At 44.2% G+C, this 20,382-nt stretch overlaps 2 protein-coding genes and 1 long non-coding RNA gene across 8 annotated transcripts in view; 1 reads left to right on the forward strand and 2 right to left on the reverse strand.

Annotated features, from left to right (window-relative positions):
- Window positions 1-4,690: 4,690 nt before the first annotated feature.
- Window positions 4,691-15,736, forward strand: LOC118368023 (protein cornichon homolog 1). The gene is made up of 5 exons (XM_035751718.2): window positions 4,691-4,961; window positions 7,860-7,928; window positions 10,623-10,735; window positions 11,192-11,335; window positions 14,905-15,736. Exons 1-5 carry the CDS (start codon window positions 4,881-4,883, stop codon window positions 14,930-14,932), a joined length of 435 nt encoding a protein of 144 aa, XP_035607611.1. The 5' UTR covers window positions 4,691-4,880; the 3' UTR covers window positions 14,933-15,736.
- On the reverse strand, window positions 12,515-13,224 carry LOC127915781 (uncharacterized). Its single transcript, XR_008092136.1, has 3 exons — window positions 13,010-13,224; window positions 12,652-12,780; window positions 12,515-12,616 (listed from the first exon to the last, which is right to left on the reverse strand). It is a non-coding gene; the product is annotated as an uncharacterized LOC127915781 (long non-coding RNA).
- A 3,900-nt stretch (window positions 15,737-19,636) lies between the features above and the next one.
- The window catches only part of LOC127915780 (son of sevenless homolog 2-like), a 92,068-nt gene continuing 91,322 nt past the window's right edge, over window positions 19,637-20,382 (reverse strand). For all 6 annotated transcript variants that reach the window (XM_052496217.1, XM_052496216.1, XM_052496215.1 and 3 more), the window contains exon 22: window positions 19,637-20,382. This exon is cut by the window's right edge and continues 1,978 nt beyond it. The gene's annotated coding sequence lies outside the window, so the exon portion shown is untranslated.

Genomic DNA, 20,382 nt, shown 5'->3' on the forward strand with positions numbered 1-20,382 from the left:
TCCCCAAACTGTTGCCACAAAGTTGGAAGCACAGAATTGTCTAGAATGTCATTGTTTATTGTAATGTTAAGATTTCCCTTCACTGGAACTAAGGGGCCTGAACCATGAAAAACAGCCCCAGACCATTATTCCTCCTTCACCAAACTTTAGTTTACACTATTCATCGGGGCAGATAGCATCCGCCAAACTCAGATTTGTCAGTTGGACTGCCAGATGTTAAAGAGTGATTAATCACTCCAGAGAACGCGTTTCCACTGCTCCAGAGTCCAATGGTGGTGAGCTTTATACCAGTCAAGCCAATGCTTGTCATTGCGCATGGTGATCCTAGGCTTGTGTGCGGCTGCTCTGCCATGGAAACCCATTTTATGAAGCTCCCGACCGACCGTTATTGTGCTGACGTTGCTTCCAGAGGCAGTTTGGAACTCTAGTGTTGCAACCGAAGACAGATGATTTTTACACTCTATTCTGCGGTCACGTTCTGTGAGCTTGTGTTGCTCCTAGACGTTTCCACTTCACAGTAACAGCACTTACGAGACTGGGGCAGCTCTAGCAGGGCAGAAATATTAAGAACTCACTTGTAGGAAAGGTGGCATCCTATGAAGGTGCCACGTTGAATGTCACCGATCTCTTCAGTAAGGCCATTCTGGTTTGTCTATGGAGATTGCATGGCTGTGTGCTTGATTTTATACACCTGTCAACAACAGGTGTGGCTGAAATAGTTGAATCCACTAATTTGACCACAAACCAATGCTGGCACTAAGTCCGCATTGAACGAGCTGTATGAATCCATAAAGCAAACAGGAAAATGCTCATCCAGAGGCGGCGCTCCTAGTGGCCGGGGACTTTAATGCAGGGATGTCATAAGGTGAATGCACCAATTTGTAAGTCGCTCTGGATAAGAGCGTCTGCTAAATGACTTAAATGTAATGTAAATGTAATCAATTTTACTTCATTTCTACCAGCATGTCAAATGTGCAACCAGAGGGAGAAAAAAAAACAACCTCTAGACCACCTTTACTCCACACAGACGCGGTTGCTAAGCTACAATAATGTTTTGCACAGACTGGAATATGTTCCGGGATTCATCCGATGTACCACATCAGTAAACGGCTTCATCAATAAGTGGATCGACGACGTCGTTCCCACGGTGACCGTACGTACATACCTCAACCAGAAGCCATGGGTTAAAACCAAAATCTGCATTGAGCTAAAGGCTGCCGCTTTCAAGGAGCGGGACACCTAACCCAGATGCTTATAAGAAATCCCGCTATGACCTCCAACGAAACATCAAACAGGCAAAGCATCAATACAGGACTAAGATTGAATCCTACTACACCGGCTCTGACGCTAGTCAGATGTGGGAGGGCTTGCAAAGTGTTACGGACTACAAATGGGAGCTGCAAGACGCGAGCTGCCCAGTGACACGAGCCAACCAGAAGAGCTAAATTACTTCTATGCACGCTTCAAGGCAAGCAACACTGAGCATGCATTAGAGCACCAGCTGTTCCGGACAACTGTGTGATCACGCTCTCCGTAGCCAATGTGAGTAAGACCTTTAAACAGGTCAACATTCACAAGGCCACACGGATTACCAGGACGCAGACCAACTGGCAAGTGTCTTCACTGACATTTTCAACCTCTCCCTGGCTGAGTCTGTAATGCCTACATGTTTCAAGCAGACCATCATAGTCCCTGTGCCCAAGAACGCCAAGGTAACCTGCCTAAATGACTACCGACCCGTAGCACTCACGTCTGTAGCCATGGAGTGTTTTGAAAGGCTGGTCATGGCTCATAACACCAGTGGAGGCTCCTCAGAGGAGGAAGTGGCGGACCATACTCCTCAGTGATTTTCATGAAAATAAAAATTGTCAAACATTTAAAAAGTTGTTATTTTTAGAGAAAACTATACTAAATGTATTCACGTCACCAAATAATTGATTAAAACACACAATTTTGCAATGAAGCTACTCTGTAGGGTAGGACCATGATGTAGCCGGAGGACAGCTAGCTTCTGTTCTCCTCTGAATACATTGACTTCAATACAAAACCTAGGAGGCTCATAGTTCTCACCCCAGTCCATAGACTTACACAGTAATTATGACGACTTCCGGAGGACGTCCTCCAACCTATCAGAGTTCTTGCAGCATGAACTGAAATGTTGTCCACCCTGTCAAAGGATCAGAGAATTAATTTAGTACTGAAAGCATAAGCTACAGCTAGCTAGCACTGCAGTGCATAAAATGTGGTGAGTATTTCACTCAAAGAAAGAGAGACAATATTTGAACAGTTTTGAACATCAATTTCTTCCAAAATGGAGGAGAGAGAAACATGTTCAGTTTCATTGTAAGCAAATACCAGCTAGCTAAGTTTAGCCTATTCAGCATCCCTCTGTTTGCAAGGCACTTGCACCCCTACAGAGGGTAGTCGGTACGACCAAGCACATCACTGAGGACAAGCTTCCTACCATCCAGGACCTCTATACCAGGCGGTGTCAGAGGAAGGCCCTAAAAATGGTCAAAGACTCCAGCCTCCCAAGTCATAGGCTGTTCTCTCTGCTACCACACAGCAAGCGGTACCGGAGCACCACGTCTAGGTCCAAGAGGCTCCTTAAAAGCCTCTACCCCCAAGCCATAAGACCGCTGAAACAATAAGACTCAGTCTGAAACAGTTCATTAAACGGCTACCAATGCTACCTGTCCTCTGCTGCTTCTCGCTGTTTATTATCTGTACATTGTTTGATTTGATTTGACTTGAACATTGCCATACAAAAAGGTCATATGAACTTATTGTGGGCGTTGACTTTTGACTGGAATCTATGTATGTGTGAAATATGAAATCTACATTATGGAGAAAAGCACATAATTTCCATGACAGCATTTAATAACAGTGTGGAAAGCATTGCGTTCTTGGAAGAGGGTATCGGATCAAATAGGCTGCTGGAAAGCATGAAGCCAAGACGGGGGATGGTGGTTGGAAGAGCTTGTTTGAAATGGAAAAGTGTTGCGGTAGTGTCCCTTGAGAAAGAAGAACATCCAAGACGAAGCAGCTGTTTTATAAGTGGGATGCACTGTTGAGCGCTACATCCCGAGGGCTTCCTGCTGATTGGAGGTTGTGACAGCCAGTTAAATGGCCCGTCCCATGAGAAGGCAAGAACAAGATGTATGTCAGGAGAAGTGCAGTATTAACATAAGGAGACTTGTACTTGGAATACGGAGGAGGAATGGAGGGAAAAAGAGAGGCAGAGGAGGTCTAAGAGAGAGAGAGAGAGAGGGAGGAAGAGGGTGAGCTTGAGTCGGTTAAAAATGGTGGATTAAAGGAAAATGGTTTGTTAAAGAAGAATGGTAGAAAGTGTACGCAGAGTGAGCTGAAGACAGGAGGAGAAATGGAAGTGAATGAGGTCAAAGTATCAGAGGTGGTAGGTGTGGTGAAGTTCTCGACGCCCGAGGCTTGCACCAAGGGTCAGGTTAAAGATGAGTCTGTGACGTTTTTGGAAAGACCCTTGCCTTTTGACTGATCCATTTGTAGTTTCAGGGTGGGTGAAAACAAGAGTTGGGTGCTGTGGTGTGACTAGTAGATCTGTACCAGAACAGAGGGAGGGATCCTGAGAGGAGGGGTGTGACTAGTAGATCTGTACCAGAACAGAGGGAGGGATCCTGAGAGGAGGGGTGTAGTAGATCTGTACCAGAACAGAGGGAGGGATCCTGAGAGGAGGGGTGTGACTAGTAGATCTGTACCAGAACAGAGGGAGGGATCCTGAGAGGAGGGGTGTGACTAGTAGATCTGTACCAGAACAGAGGGAGGGATCCTGAGAGGAGGGGTGTGACTAGTAGATCTGTACCAGAACAGAGGGAGGGATCCTGATAAACTGTACAAACAAGTGATATATGCTTCAGAACAGAGGGAGGGATCCTGAAGATTGGATTTATAGCATTTATAGAGGGAGGGATCCTGAGAGGAGGGGTGTAATGGCTATCAACTGTACTGTACAGGGATGGAACGTAGTCTGTAGAACAGAGTCTGTACTAGTAGATCAGTACAGAGGAGTTGCAGAAAATGGAGGTTGGGAAAGGGGGATACCTAGTCAGTTGTCCAACTGAATGTGTTCATCTGAAATGTGTCTTCTGCATTTAACCCAACCCCTCTGAATCAGAGGTTGTGGTGGCAGCTGCAGAGCGGTATTTGGGTGTGCGAGACTTGACATCAGAAGAGTTACAGGGTGTGTTAAGTGGTGGTGTCCCGTCCTTTCAGGTTGTTGGCCTGAAATAGGACTAAATATATTTAAATAGTGGAGTAGGGTGGTGTTATTTTGTATTATTTTAGTTATTATTATTATTATTATTTTTTAAAGGTGTGAGTGTTGTGTTTAGTGTCACAGTCTATCAGGCATTCGACGACTGGAATTGCCCACCCCTGTGTTAGATGGTATGGTTTTTATTTTTCAAGCAAAGTGTAAGGGAGTTGTACTCCCAGCCAGGTAGGTGGCGGTAATGCAACATTTATTGGATGACAACCGCCGTTAAACCTCATCGAAGAAGAACTGCGACTTTGAAGGGAAAAAAACCAAAGTAAAATCATGAAATCTGTGATTAATCAGGTCGGAACTCCAGTTTATACCCGAGTTTATAAACTTGAAATTCTGAGTTGGACGACCATTCAAAAAAATATTACCCCCCCTCCCATTGGAGCTCGTTTCTTCCCGAGTACCCAGTTGTCTTGGAACGACTGAAGTCAGAGATGCCCGAGTTCCCAGTTGTTTTGAACGCAGCATCCTTTTTTTTTTTGCCCCTGGTCTGCGTTTTGTAGTTTATCGCTTCCCTCTCGAAGGCAACGGGTGACAGATCTCTGTGGTTATAGATACCAGCCAGCAAAGCAACACAAACATGGCGTTCACATTCGCGGCCTTTTGTTACATGCTGGCGCTATTGCTTACGGCCGCTCTCATTTTCTTCGCTATTTGGCATGTAAGTAGCTATATTGGTATCATAATCAAATAGTATGACTTGAACTATAGTGATGTAGCTAGGCAATATAGATAACCAACGTTATGCAATTAAACATTTGCAAACATGCTTGTCACTCGTTAGTTTAATAACTAACCAAGAATGAATGGCACCGTACATCCGTGCTGTTTGACCGAAAAGACCGAGTCATTTTGTTTTCATTCGCTTTCAAATAATATTGGCCTACCTTTTCTAAACAAACCTTTTTGTTAAACTCTGAATTTAAGCGTCAGCCAGCTAGTAAACTATATCGACATCCGTTAACGTTACCAGAGCTGGCTAAATGGTAACGCTATTAGTTTATACTAGCTAGGTAACTAATTATACTGAACACAAATTATAAACGCAACAATTAACGATTTGAATGAGTTACAGTTCATATAAGGAAATCTCTTATTGAAATAAATCCATTATAAGGCCTTAATCGCAGCCAATACGCCCAGCCAATCAGAATGAGTTTTTCCCCCACTAAAGAGGGCTTATATACTTATACTCAGTTTCATCAGCTCTCCCGGTGGCTTGTCAGACGAACCCGGATGTGGAGGTCCTGGGCAGGCGTGGTAACACGTGGTCTGCTGTTTTGACTAAGATTGGACATACTGCCATATTCTCTAAAACGATGGAGGTGGCTTATGGTAGAGAAATGATCTGGTGGACATTCCTGCAGTCGGCATGCCAGTTGCACTCTCCCTCAATTTGAGACCTCTGTGTCATTGATGTGACAAAACTGCACATTTTAGTGGCCTTTTATTGTCCCCAGCACAAGGTAACATCTGTGTAATGATCATGCTGTTTAATCAGCTTCTTGATATGCCACACCTGTCAGGTGGATGGATTTTTTTTTTTTAGCAAAGGAGAAATGCTCACTAACAGGGATGTAAACAAATTTGTGCAGAAAATGAGAGAAATAAGCTTTTTGTGCGATATTTTTGGGATATTTTATTTTCGCTCTTGAAACATGGGACCAACACTTTGGGTTTATATTTTTGTTCGGTGTAGCATTAGCATAACATTAGCTTCCTACATTTCAAACGGGTGAACACGGTAGTTGACTAGCAAACTAAACTAGCTACTTTATGCAGTAATGAACCGGGGCCTCGTTGTTAGTTGATGGAAATCATCTGATTTGATTGCTGTCATTCTCTGTCATGTTTCCTTTTTTGGCCCAGTCGTCTATATTCTAACCTTTCAATTTTACTTAGATATTTTCGATCTCTTTGAATCGTCCCATTAGCTAAAGACTTACTGTGTTTGGATTCCATTTCCTAGTCCCCAGACTCGCATGTTTTTGGCCCATAACACTGTACCCAAACAGTCCACAAGCGTGCGCAAATTGATTTTTGTCCTCCCACACCTAATGTTATCAGGAAAATATCAAAACAAACTCTGAACCAATTATATGGTCAGGTCACGATGGCAACACCCATCCGTAGCACGCGCTCCAGCGGGTGTATCTCACTGATCATCCCTAAAACCAACACCTCATTCGGCCGCCTTTCGTTCCAGTTCTCTGCTGCCTGTGACTGGAACGAATTGCAAAAATCGCTGAAGTTTGGAGACTTTTATCTCCCTCACCAACTTCAAACATCAGCTATCTGAGCAGCTAACCGATCGCTGCAGCTGTACATAATCTATTGGTAAATAGCCCACCCATTTTCACCTACCTCATCCCCACAGTTTTTATTTTTTGCTCTTTGCACACCAATATCTCTCTCTACCTGTACATGATCATCTGATCATTTATCACTCCAGTGTTAATCTGCAATATTGTAATTATTCGCCTAACTCATGCCTTTTGCACACATTGTATATAGACTGCCCTTTTTTTATACTGTGTTATTGACTTGTTAATTGCTTACTCCATGTGTAACTCTGTGTTGTCTGTTCACACTGCTATGCTTTATCTTGGCCAGGTCGCAGTTGCAAATGAGAACTTGTTCTCAACTAGCCTACCTGGTTAAATAAAAATAAAATATTAATTTGGGGACAGGTCGAAAAGCATGAATCATTTATGGCAATTTAAACTAGCTAGCTAATGTGTCCTATTGAGCTAGCTTGAGGTTGCTAGCTAATTTGTCCTGGGATATAAACGTTGAGTTGTTTACATACTCCTACAATTAATCCACATACAAAACTATCGACCAAATAGTTTCTAGTCTCCTCCTTCCGGGATTTTTCCATATGGCGATTGGCATCTCAGTTACCATGACGACTGACCAAACTCTGCCACGTGGGTGATTTTTGAAAGATGAACTATCTGCTTCTGTAAACCAATGAGGAGATGGGAGAGGCAGGACTTGCACCTCGTTCAACGTCACACATAGAACTGACTTCTATTTTAGCGCTTGGCGACGCAGACTGTCTTTGGCGCGCGCGTGAGCAGTGTGGGTGCAATGATTGAATAACTTACGTTTAAATTTATTTTGCAACGCAGCATGTTATGCTTGTTGTACCAGCAACACAGCATGTTATGCTTGTTGTACCAGAAACACATGGTATGCTTGTTGTACCAGCAACACAGCATGTTATGCTTGTTGTACCAGCCATTGTTGTAGGCAAGTTGTACCGGGGAGGACATTGAAATAATAAATAGCAGGATACGTATTCTCTATGAAAGACAACAGCTGTCCCTCATTGCATATGGCCAACATTGTTCCAGGACATTTGCAATCTGCAGCCTTTGTTTTTGTTCAATGGTCCAGTTGTCTTTGTCAAACAAGAATGGGGAAGAAGTAACTTACTTACACAGGCATATGTTCAAATCAAATGTATTTATATAGCCCTTTGATATCTCAGTGCTGTACATAAACCCAGCCTAAAACCCCAAACAGCAAGCATATGTTCTCTCTTTCTCTCCAGATCATCGCATTTGATGAACTGAAGACTGATTACAAGAATCCGATAGACCAATGTAACACATTAAATCCGGTAAGTATAGACCTAATGGTTGCAGGTGACATCTTTTTCCTGACTTCATCCACTGCATACGGATGATGTAACGGATGAGGTAACGGCCTGGCTGGATGAGGTAACGGCCTGGCTGGATGAGGTTGCGGCCTGGCTGGATGAGGTTACGGCCTGGCTGGATGAGGTTACGGCCTGGCTGGATGAGGTTACGGCCTGGCTGGATGAGGTTACGGCCTGGCTGGATGAGGTTACGGCCTGGCTGGATGAGGTTACGGCCTGGCTGGATGAGGTTACGGCCTGGCTGGATGAGGTTACGGCCTGGCTGGATGAGGTTACGGCCTGGCTGGATGAGGTTACGGCCTGGCTGGATGAGGTTACGGCCGGGCTGGATGAGGTTACGGCCTGGCTGGATGAGGTTACGGCCTGGCTGGATGAGGTTACGGCCTGGCTGGATGAGGTTACGGCCTGGCTGGATGAGGTTACGGCCGGGCTGGATGAGGTTACGGCCTGGCTGGATGAGGTTACGGCCGGGCTGGATGAGTTTACGGTCTGGCTGGATGAGGTTACATCCTGGCTGGACGAGGTCCTGGTCAAATGAGGTTACTACTTACTGGATGAGGTTACGGGTCCTGGCTGGATGAGGTTAGTGCACTGACTTACATCTGAGCCCAAGGGTCCTGGTCAAATGTAGTGCACTACTTTACATCCGAGCCCCCACGGGTCCTGGTCAAATGTAGTGCACTACTTTACATCTGAGCCCCCACGGGTCCTGGTCAAATGTAGTGCACTACTTTACATCTGAGCCCAAGGTCCTGGTCAAATGTAGTGCACTACTTTACATCTGAGCCCCCAAGGGGTCCTGGTCAAATGTAGTGCACTACTTTACATCTGAGCCCCCACGGGTCCTGGTCAAATGTAGTGCACTACTTACATCCGAGCCCCCACGGGTCCTGGTCAAATGTAGTGCACTACATTACATCCGAGCCCCCACGGGTCCTGGTCAAATGTAGTGCACTACTTTACATCCGAGCCCCCACGGGTCCTGGTCAAATCTAGTGCACTACTTTACATCCGAGCCCCCACGGGTCCTGGTCAAATGTAGTGCACTACTTGGAAGCTACTGTCTGTCTAGTAATGTTATGGAAGCTACTGTCTGTCTAGTAATGTTATGGAAGCTACTGTCTGTCTAGTAATGTTATGGAAGCTACTGTCTGTCTAGTAATGTTATGGAAGCTACTGTCTAGTAATGTTATAGAAGCTACTGTCTAGTAATGATATAGAAGCTACTGTCTAGTAATGTTATGGAAGCTACTGTCTGTCTGGTAATGTTATAGAAGCTACTGTCTAGTAATGTTATGGAAGCTACTGTCTAGTAATGTTATAGAAGCTACTGTCTAGTAATGTTATGGAAGCTACTGTCTAGTAATGTTATGGAAGCTGCTGTCTAGTAATGTTATAGAAGCTACTGTCTAGTAATGTTATGGAAGCTACTGTCTAGTAATGTTATGGAAGCTACTGTCTGTCTAGTAATGTTATGGAAGCTACTGTCTAGTAATGTTATAGAAGCTACTGTCTAGTAATGTTATGGAAGCTACTGTCTAGTAATGTTATAGAAGCTACTGTCTGTCTGGTAATGTTATGGAAGCTACTGTCTGTCTAGTAATGTTATGGAAGCTACTGTCTAGTAATGTTATAAAGCTACTGTCTGTCTAGTAATGTTATGGAAGCTACTGTCTGTCTAGTAATGTTATGGAAGCTACTGTCTAGTAATGTTATAGAAGCTACTGTCTAGTAATGTTATGGAAGCTACTGTCTGTCTAGTAATGTTATAGAAGCTACTGTCTGTCTAGTAATGTTATGGAAGCTACTGTCTAGTAATGTTATGGAAGCTACTGTCTAGTAATGTTATGGAAGCTACTGTCTAGTAATGTTATGGAAGCTACTGTCTAGTAATGTTATGGAAGCTACTGTCTAGTAATGTTATGGAAGCTACTGTCTGTCTAGTAATGTTATAGAAGCTACTGTCTGTCTGGTAATGTTATAGAAGCTACTGTCTGTCTAGTAATGTTATGGAAGCTACTGTCTAGTAATGTTATAAAAGCTACTGTCTAGTAATGTTATGGAAGCTACTGTCTAGTAATGTTATAGAAGCTACTGTCTAGTAATGTTATAGAAGCTACTGTCTAGTAATGTTATGGAAGCTACTGTCTGTCTAGTAATGTTATGGAAGCTACTGTCTAGTAATGTTATAGAAGCTACTGTCTAGTAATGTTATAGAAGCTACTGTCTAGTAATGTTATGGAAGCTACTGTCTAGTAATGTTATGCAAGCTACTGTCTCAAACGATATCAAGGGATTAAAATGCATGTCAAGGGAATGTCTTAACAGTTTAGGCCTAAATTGTTCTGTTAGTCCCAATATCTATTTAATTCAAGCTCATGGTGTCCTCTTTACTTTAACATTTTGCTGTACAAAGGCAACAATCATTCTATGACCCAACACAACATGCAAGTCTTGCGTACATTTCAGTCTCTGTCTCTAATTTCTGCATAGCAGTGAGTACATTTTCAGTCTGTCTCTAATTTCTACTGTATCTGTTTTCTGCATAGCAGTGAGTACATTTGAGTGTATTTTCTTGAGGTCATGAAGACAGCCGTCAGCGACTCCCGACTCTGATCTTGTTGATATCACTGTGTTGTTTACATGTTCATGCAGCTCGTACTCCCGGAGTATCTCATCCATGTGTTCTTCTGCGTGATGTTCCTGTGTGCTGCTGAGTGCCTCACCCTCGGCCTCAACATGCCACTGCTAGCCTACCACGTCTGGAGGTACGTACAAGTACACACGTTCTTTGAAAATATTCTAAACCTAATTTTATCATTTATTTCCGCTGCAACATTCACCATCCTTTGGCAATTTTCACGGTTCATGATTTGTTAAAACCATTTAATGAATCTCAGCCAGGATGACAGATTTTTATTACTCTTGGATATACGCCACTTGCAATTCTGCGGAAACCAATGTAATGGACTTAACCATGCAGACTACAGCTAAATGTGTCATATTTTCAATCAGGTTTGTGAGGAAACGTGTCCTGTTTCTTTAAATAGGCCTAAATGTGTTTCTATGCAGGCACATACTCTTTACTTTTAACAGATTCAAACCCTGTGGACCTGTAAAAAAAAAAAAAAATAGTCCCGCTGCCATGAACCAGCACATTTCCTGGTAAATATTTTTTTGAAACACAGCCATTTGTGACTTCCGTGTGTCACGTTTCTCTGCAGGTATACGAGCAGGCCGGTGATGAGTGGTCCAGGCCTCTATGATCCAACGACGATCATGAACGCTGACGTCTTGGCCTTCTGTCAAAAGGAGGGCTGGTGCAAACTGGCCTTCTACCTCCTCTCCTTCTTCTACTATCTATACGGGTATGTTATCTCTACCTCCTCTCCTACTGTCTCTACGGGTATGTTATCTCTACCTCCTCTCCTACTGTCTCTACGGGTATGTTATCTCTACCTCCTCTCCTACTGTCTCTACGGGTATGTTATCTCTACCTCCTCTCCTACTGTCTCTACGGGTATGTTATCTCTACCTCCTCTCCTACTGTCTCTACGGGTATGTTATCTCTACCTCCTCTCCTACTGTCTCTACGGGTATGTTATCTCTACCTCCTCTCCTACTGTCTCTACGGGTATGTTATCTCTACCTCCTCTCCTACTGTCTCTACGGGTATGTTATCTCTACCTCCTCTCCTACTGTCTCTATGTTATCTCTACCTCTCCTACTGTCTCTATGTTATCTCTACCTCCTCTCCTACTGTCTCTACGGGTATGTTATCTCTACCTCCTCTCCTACTGTCTCTACGGGTATGTTATCTCTACCCTACTGTCTCTACCTCCTCTCCTACTGTCTATACGGGTATGTTATCTCTACCTCCTCTCCTACTGTCTCTACGGGTATGTTATCTCTACCTCCTCTCCTACTGTCTCTACGGGTATGTTATCTCTACCTCCTCTCCTACTGTCTCTACGGGTATGTTATCTCTACCTCTCCTACTGTCTCTACCTCCTCTCCTACTGTCTATACGGGTATGTTATCTCTACCTCTCCTACTGTCTCTACGGGTATGTTATCTCTACCTCCTCTCCTACTGTCTCTACGGGTATGTTATCTCTACCTCTCCTACTCTCTACTGTCTCTACTGTCTATACGGGTATGTTATCTCTACCTCCTCTCCTACTGTCTCTACGGGTATGTTCTCTACCTCCTCTCCTCTCCTACGGGTATGTTATCTCTACCTCCTCTCCTACGGGTATGTTATCTCTACCTCCTCCTACTGTCTCTATACTGTTACCTCTCCTACTGTCTCTATGGGTATGTTATCTCTACCTCCTCTCCTACTGTCTCTATGGGTATGTTATCTCTCCTCTCCTACTGTCTCTACGGGTATGTTATCTCTACCTCCTCTCCTACTGTCTCTACGGGTATGTTATCTCTACCTCTCCTACTGTCTCTACCTCCTCTCCTACTGTCTATACGGGTATGTTATCTCTACCTCCTCTCCTACTGTCTCTACGGGTATGTTATCTCTACCTCCTCTCCTACTGTCTCTACGGGTATGTTATCTCTACCTCTCCTACTGTCTCTACGGGTATGTTATCTCTACCTCCTCTCCTACTGTCTCTACGGGTATGTTATCTCTACCTCCTCTCCTACTGTCTCTACGGGTATGTTATCTCTACCTCTCCTACTGTCTCTACGGGTATGTTATCTCTACCTCCTCTCCTACTGTCTCTACGGGTATGTTATCTCTACCTCTCCTACTGTCTCTACCTCCTCTCCTACTGTCTATACGGGTATGTTATCTCTACCTCCTCTCCTACTGTCTCTACGGGTATGTTATCTCTACCTCCTCCCTACTGTCTCTACGGGTATGTTATCTCTACCTCTCCTACTGTCTCTACGGGTATGTTATCTCTACCTCCTCTCCTCTCCTACTGTCTCTACGGGTATGTTATCTCTACCTCCTCTCCTACTGTCTCTACGGGTATGTTATCTCTACCTCCTCTCCTACTGTCTCTACGGGTATGTTATCTCTACCTCCTCTCCTACTGTCTCTACGGGTATGTTATCTCTACCTCCTCTCCTACTGTCTCTACGGGTATGTTATCTCTACCTCTCCTACTGTCTCTACGGGTATGTTATCTCTACCTCCTCTCCTACTGTCTCTACGGGTATGTTATCTCTACCTCCTCTCCTACTGTCTCTACGGGTATGTTATCTCTACCTCCTCTCCTACTGTCTCTACGGGTATGTTATCTCTACCTCCTCTCCTCTCCTACTGTCTCTACGGGTATGTTATCTCTACCTCCTCTCCTACTGTCTCTACGGGTATGTTGTCTCTACCTCTCCTACTGTCTCTACCTCCTCTCCTACTGTCTATACGGGTATGTTATCTCTACCTCTCTCCTACTGTCTATACGGGTATGTTATCTCTACCTCCTCTCCTACTGTCTCTACGGGTATGTTCTCTACCTACTGTCTCTACGGGTATGTTATCTCTACCTCCTCTCCTACTGTCTCTACGGGTATGTTATCTCTACTGTCTCTACGGGTATGTTATCTCTACCTCCTCTCCTCTCCTACTGTCTCTACGGGTATGTTATCTCTACCTCCTCTCCTCTCCTACTGTCTCTACGGGTATGTTATCTCTACCTCCTCTCCTACTGTCTCTACGGGTATGTTATCTCTACCTCCTCTCCTCTCCTACTGTCTCTACGGGTATGTTATCTCTACCTCCTCTCCTACTGTCTCTACGGGTATCTTATCTCTACCTCCTCTCCTACTGTCTCTACGGGTATGTTATCTCTACCTCCTCCCTACTGTCTCTACTCTCATCCTCTCCTACTGTCTCTACGGGTATGTTATCTCTACCTCCTCTCCTACTGTCTCTACTATGTTATCTCTACCTCCCTACTCCTACGGGTATGTTATCTCTACCTCCTCTCCTACTGTCTCTACGGGTATGTTATCTCTACCTCTCCTACTGTCTCTACCTCCTCTCCTACTGTCTCTACCTCCTCTCCTACTGTCTATACGGGTATGTTATCTCTACCTCCTCTCCTACTGTCTCTACGGGTATGTTATCTCTACCTCCTCTCCTACTGTCTCTACGGGTATGTTGTCTCTACCTCTCCTACGGGTGTGTTGTCTCTACCTCCTCTCCTACGGGTATGTTATCTCTACCTCCTCTCCTACGGGTATGTTATCTCTACCTCCTCTCCTCTCCTACGGGTATGTTATCTCTACCTCCTCCTACTGTCTCTATACGGGTATGTTACCTCTCCTACTGTCTCTATGGGTATGTTATCTCTACCTCCTCTCCTACTGTCTCTATGGGTATGTTATCTCTACCTCCTCTCCTACTGTCTATACGGGTATGTTATCTCTACCTCCTCCATCTCCTCTCCTATGGGTATGTTACCTCTACCTCCTCTCCTATGGGTATGTTACCTCTACCTCCTCTCCTATGGGTATGTTACCTCTACCTCCTCTCCTATGGGTATGTTACCTCTACCTCCTCTCCTACGGGTATGTTACCTCTACCTCCTCCATCTCCTCTCCTACGGGTATGTTACCTCTACCTCCTCCATCTCCTCTCCTATGGGTATGTTACCTCTACCTCCTCCATCTCCTCTCCTATGGGTATGTTATCTCTACCTCCTCTCCTACGGGTATGTTACCTCTACCTCCATCTCCTCTCCTACGGGTATGTTATCTCATCTCCTCTCCTACGGGTATGTTATCTCTACTGTCTCTACGGGTATGTTATCTCCACCTACTCTCGCTACGGGTATGAAAGTAATTACTGATCTGCCTTAAAGGCTGAGGGTTTTTTTGAACTCATATCCTCTGTTTAACCGAAGTGTCTTAACGAATGTTAGTTTCAATGATGAGAATTTCCCCCTAAACAGTGTTCTTTCTTTTTCTTACAGGATGATCTATGTGTTGGTGAGCTCTTAGAGGGGAAAGATCTGCATGTAGGAGATAAAACTGGTTTCAGTGGCCGCAGGAGAAGCTGAAGTGGGACCTGCTGCAAACACCGACCACTCAATGATTCAAGATGGCTGCCGTTTTCAAGAGACTGGATTGACTCAACACCAACGATGAGCGCCATTAATAAACAAAAACATTTCTCCCCTTTTAAAAAAAAAAAAGAATATTGTCGCAGCTGTCCTCTCGTTCAAGTCAACACTAAATGCTTTTTTGAGAGGAAGAACGACCGACCACAGAATCATTATCTTGTCATTATTTAATAATCCCAACAGATATTCGTGCCGATGTGCATCGTCAGTTTATAATAGACAGACCACTCTGAATCTAACACTTTATTGACTATTAGGAAATGTGGATGTGAATTAGATGCCAAGCATTTAAAATGTATTTAAGGTATGCAATGGGGGGGGGGGGTTAATTATAATTACATAGTGAAATTATTTTCTTATCCAGACACATTGAAAACTGTAACTCACCTAAATGGGTAGAGTAGTCTTGGTCACGGGGTGGAAAATGTGTTGCACAGACGAGGACAATCAGTATGCTTGTCTTATACTATTCGATATGGTTTTAGGTTTGCCATGCTTTCTGTCTTCTCATTCTGCTTACATAGCCCTTGTCAGTAGATGCTGTTTGTGTGAAGCTGTAGCAATCCCAAGAGATTTCTGATCATGAAAAGTTCCTTACGAGGAATACCTGTAATGAGCTCAAAGAAATGTTCTGTCAGTGCCCCCCCCATCTAAACCACCAACTCCATAATATTCTGTCAGTCCCCCCATCTAAACAATATTCTGCCCCCCTAAACAACCAACTCCATAATATTCTGTCAGACCCCCACCCCCAAAAACAACTATAATATTCTGTCAGACCCCCCATCTAAACAGCCAATTCCATAATATTCTCTCATTTCCCCCCCATCTAAACAACCAACTCCATAATATTGTCAGTCCCCCCCATCTAAATAACCAACTCTAATATTCTGTCCCCCCCCATCTAAATAACCAACTCCATAATATTGTCAGTCCCCCCCATCTAAATAACCAACTCTAATATTCTGTCCCCCCCCATCTAAATAATCAACTCCATAATATTGTCAGTCCCCCCTAAATAACCAACTCTAATATTCTGTCCCCCCATCTAAATAACCAACTCCATAATATTGTCAGTCGCCCCCCCATCTAAATAACCAACTCCATAATATTGTCAGTCCCCCCATCTAAATAACCAACTCTCTAATATTCTGCCCCCCCATCTAAATAACCAACTCTAATATTCTGTCCCCCCATCTAAATAACCAACTCTATAATATTCTGTCCCCCCATCTAAAACAACCAACTCTAATATTCTGTCCCCCCCACCATGATTTTTAAGATGTATTCTCGATTTAATGTTTTATTTTCCTCCAAGTCGTTGCAGATTTATCAGATTGTCCCGGTTTTGTACTTCCAAATGAAAGATTGTGGGTTAATAACTCTCTAAATAAAGATCAAGACTGTCTTCTGTGTTTTCCCACCCTGTGAAGTCAGAGACGAGGTTGGCATGTTGTGTCGTACATCCAGATATCTGGGGCTTTAACGTATTTAAACCAGAGTAGCTCATTTCACCTAGGGAATGACAACTTGAGTTATGAACCCAAATAAACCTACCCCCCACTATACCCTGTGTACCAGATTGGTTTGATTTTCCAGTGAGGTAGCTTGGGCTAACATGTTAGAGCTGCTGGATAGACTATTTAATTTAAACCTGAGTGGTACACTACGTCATTTAGCAGACGCTAATTAATGGACATTGTATGTAGGGGTCGATCATTTTCCCTTAAGAAAAGTTTAAGTCTCATATTTCAATGTGGACTTTACTAACTTCAGAAGTATTTTTTAAATCTAAAATTCACCGACCCCTGTAACAGACAACACCCATCTCCACCGACCCCTGTAACAGACAACACCCATCTCCACCGACCCCTGTAACAGACAACACCCATCTCCACATTCAGATAAATGGTCAATTCAATCTTCAACTCTGCTCATCGAGTAACATACAGTGGCCAGTTTTAAGTACACCCATCGAGTACGGGTCGGACCCCGTAGCCATGAAGGGATGAATCCTCGGGGGGCTTCAAATCATCGGTAAATTGGTATAAAAAGGGACCTGACGTGTGTTAGGAAAACACAACACCAGCAGCCTGTACTGTTGACTCCAGGCAGGATGGGGCCATGGACTCCTGCAAAACCACGTGACCTAACGTTCAATCCAACAGTAACTGAATGTCTCGATGCCTGCCTGCTTTATATAGCAAGCCACAGTAATTTGTGAAAGGGGTGGTGTACCTAATAAACTGGCCTGAGTATATATACACACACACACACACACTTTTGGCCAGGGCCCATAGGGTATTACTGCACTACATAGGGAATAGGGTGCAATTTGGGACACAACCTTTCGTTCCTTTACACTAGCTGGGAGGGAGAAATTAGCCTGAGTCCCAGATCGGCATGTGTCGTCTTGCCAGCTCCTATTTCTTTGTCACATCATGACAACATACTTTTAATGACATAAAAAAAACAACAACAGGACGTACGTAGTGTGACAATAATACAAAAGAGTTGGCAAGACAGCACAAGCCAGGCTAGAACTCAGGCTAGGATCGGAAGACATGGCTTCATTCTGTTTAAGTCCCAGGGTTTAGATTCTAGCCTGGGGGGGGGGGGGTAAATTAGAGACACAGACACCTGTTATCTGACCATAGCAGCATTGGACAGTTAGGCAACGTGGGGTGGGAGGGGGAGTGGTATATGTAATTACAACCGAGAAGTCACTTTATGCAAATTATTTAGTTAGTGTGTACATACACAGCATCCACAAGCGTGTACAGTTTTTCTAGTGTATAGCTTTTGCTCTAAGCATTACATAGGAAACAGTGTTTAGTTTTTCTTTTCAGGATTTTTTTTTTAATTAGACACCTTTTGCCTCTACTCTGTCAAATAGAAAACTAAATAAAAAGGCACATTCGAGCACGATGCAGGTGTTGTTTCAGTCTTCAAATTAAAAAGGTATTTCTTGAGAGGACAAGGACCACCTCTCGCTAACAGTAAGCAGGCTCCCCTCTCTGTGAATACAGATATTTCAAACAGCCACTCGGGGAGCTGTGGAGCCAATTTACAGTTTGTCCACTGGGGGAGCTGTGGCGCCAATTCCCCGTTTGTCCACTGGGGGAGCTGTGGCGCCAATTCCCCGTTTGTCCACTGGGGGAGCTGTGGAGCCAATTCCCCGTTTGTCCACTGGGGGAGCTGTGGCGCCAATTCCCCGTTTGTCCACTGGGGGAGCTGTGGAGCCAATTCCCCGTTTGTCCACTGGGGGAGCTGTGGCGCCAATTCCCCGTTTGTCCACTGGGGGAGCTGTGGAGCCAATTCCCCGTTTGTCCACTGGGGGAGCTGTGGCGCCAATTCCCCGTTTGTCCACTGGGGGAGCTGTGGAGCCAATTCCCCGTTTGTCCACTAGGGGAGCTGTGGAGCCAATTCCCCGTTTGTCCACTGGGGGAGCTATGGAGTCAATTCCCCGTTTGTCCACTAGGGGAGCTATCCTCTTTGTCCCAGGCTTTGGTGGGGTTGCGACGTGTGATGCCTCCAATGTTGAATTTCCATACAGAACCAGAAGGCTGGTACAGTAACTGGGGATGATGGTACTAACAAGTCTGTAGTGTTGGACAGATAGGACACATTTTTAACTTGGGGTGGTTATAGTTTCATTTAAGACGTCATCTTGACTTTTTAGGGATGTATTCATTAGCAGAACGCAACAACAACCTTGCAACAGAAAACATTATGAAACAAGAGGTTTCTATTGGACAAATTCAGGTAGGTCTCATCCCGCTTGCATCGGTTTGGTTCCTAGTGAATACACCTTCTGGAGATGACTATTAAAAAAGATCCCCTGGTCATTAGTAGGCAGGTACTGATTGGCTTAGCACAGAGAATGTTCGACCAACCAATCAATGTGTTTGAAACGTCCATGTGTAGTTGCAGGGGGTTCGTTTGAATAGTAGTGCTGAGCTGTCGGTTCGGTTTTTGTACAATTATATAAATATGTATTAAATAAAAAAAATAAAAAATCACATTTCTTTTCAGTTTCCATCTTAAAAAAAAAAAAAAACATGAACGTTATGTGAAAACAAACATAGTCCCTTGATGGTAGTGAATGCCCATTACTGACGAACCATCGTCTATTCACATTACTGTAGTAAAGTTGCTTATAGTAGCATACATTGGTTTTGTTTGATGACCAGCCTCATCTCATGTCTATAAAGCTGCTGTCTGATCACTATTTTACTCGTTCTTCAAAGGAAATGTTTTTGGGCATGTTTTTCTGCCAACTATCAATCACTTAGATCAGGTAGTTTCAGGTAGAGAGATACCTCACGAAGCAGCTGTTCTCAATCCCTCCAATTGAACTACGTCTCCTTTCGCTCTCTGGTCTGCCCACAGACTGGACAAGTAGGCGTGCAATGGATTATGGGAATTGTAGTTAATTACTACGTTTCCGGCCCGCTAATCTATGTAGAATATTGGCTTGTTGGAAAACTACAACTCCCTACTACATCTCACAGTTCGGGCTTGATCTGACTTATTTCCTGTTTGACCCCCCTCCACAGCATTTAATTGCTCAGAACTCAAATTTAGAAAATATTCCTTTATTTGAAATTGACAAGATGGCGGCATACACAATGTTGGGATTTACTTCATGGAGCAATTATTATTATTTAATTACGCTGCATTTTCTAAAGTTCAAACAAACCCCCTGCAACTAGACAAGAGGACATTGGTTGTCTTCCAAGTCGGCAATTGAGGGAAGTATGGACAAGGCTGGTCGATCTGACCTACACCAAAAAGTAACTACCATGTAACTGCCAACGGAGCCTCACATTAGCATGTTGCAATCTGCTCGCTACCCTGGACAGATAAAGGTCTGGCTGCTGTTGTCACCACGTCACTGGCAGAGGAGAGGGCAGAGAAGAGAGAGAGGAGAGGGCAGAGGAGAAGAGATATCGCAGAGGAGAGGGCAGAGAAGAGAGAGAGGAGAAGAGATATCTCAGAGGAGAGGGCAGAGGAGAAGAGATATCTCAGAGGAGAGGGCAGAGGAGAAGAGATATCTCAGAGGAGAGGGCAGAGGAGAAGAGATATCTCAGAGGAGAGGGCAGAGAAGAAGAGATATCTCAGAGGAGAGGGCAGAGGAGAGATATCTCAGAGGAGAGGGCAGAGGAGAGATATCTCAGAGGAGAGGGCAGAGGAGAGATATCTCAGAGGAGAGGGCAGAGGAGAGATATCTCAGAGGAGAGGGCAGAGGAGAGATATCTCAGAGGAGAGGGCAGAGGAGAGATATCTCAGAGGAGAGGGCAGAGGAGAGATATCTCAGAGGAGAGG

Source organism: Oncorhynchus keta, chromosome 35, assembly GCF_023373465.1.
Source record: "Oncorhynchus keta strain PuntledgeMale-10-30-2019 chromosome 35, Oket_V2, whole genome shotgun sequence".
Taxonomy (NCBI): Eukaryota; Metazoa; Chordata; class Actinopteri; order Salmoniformes; family Salmonidae; genus Oncorhynchus; species Oncorhynchus keta.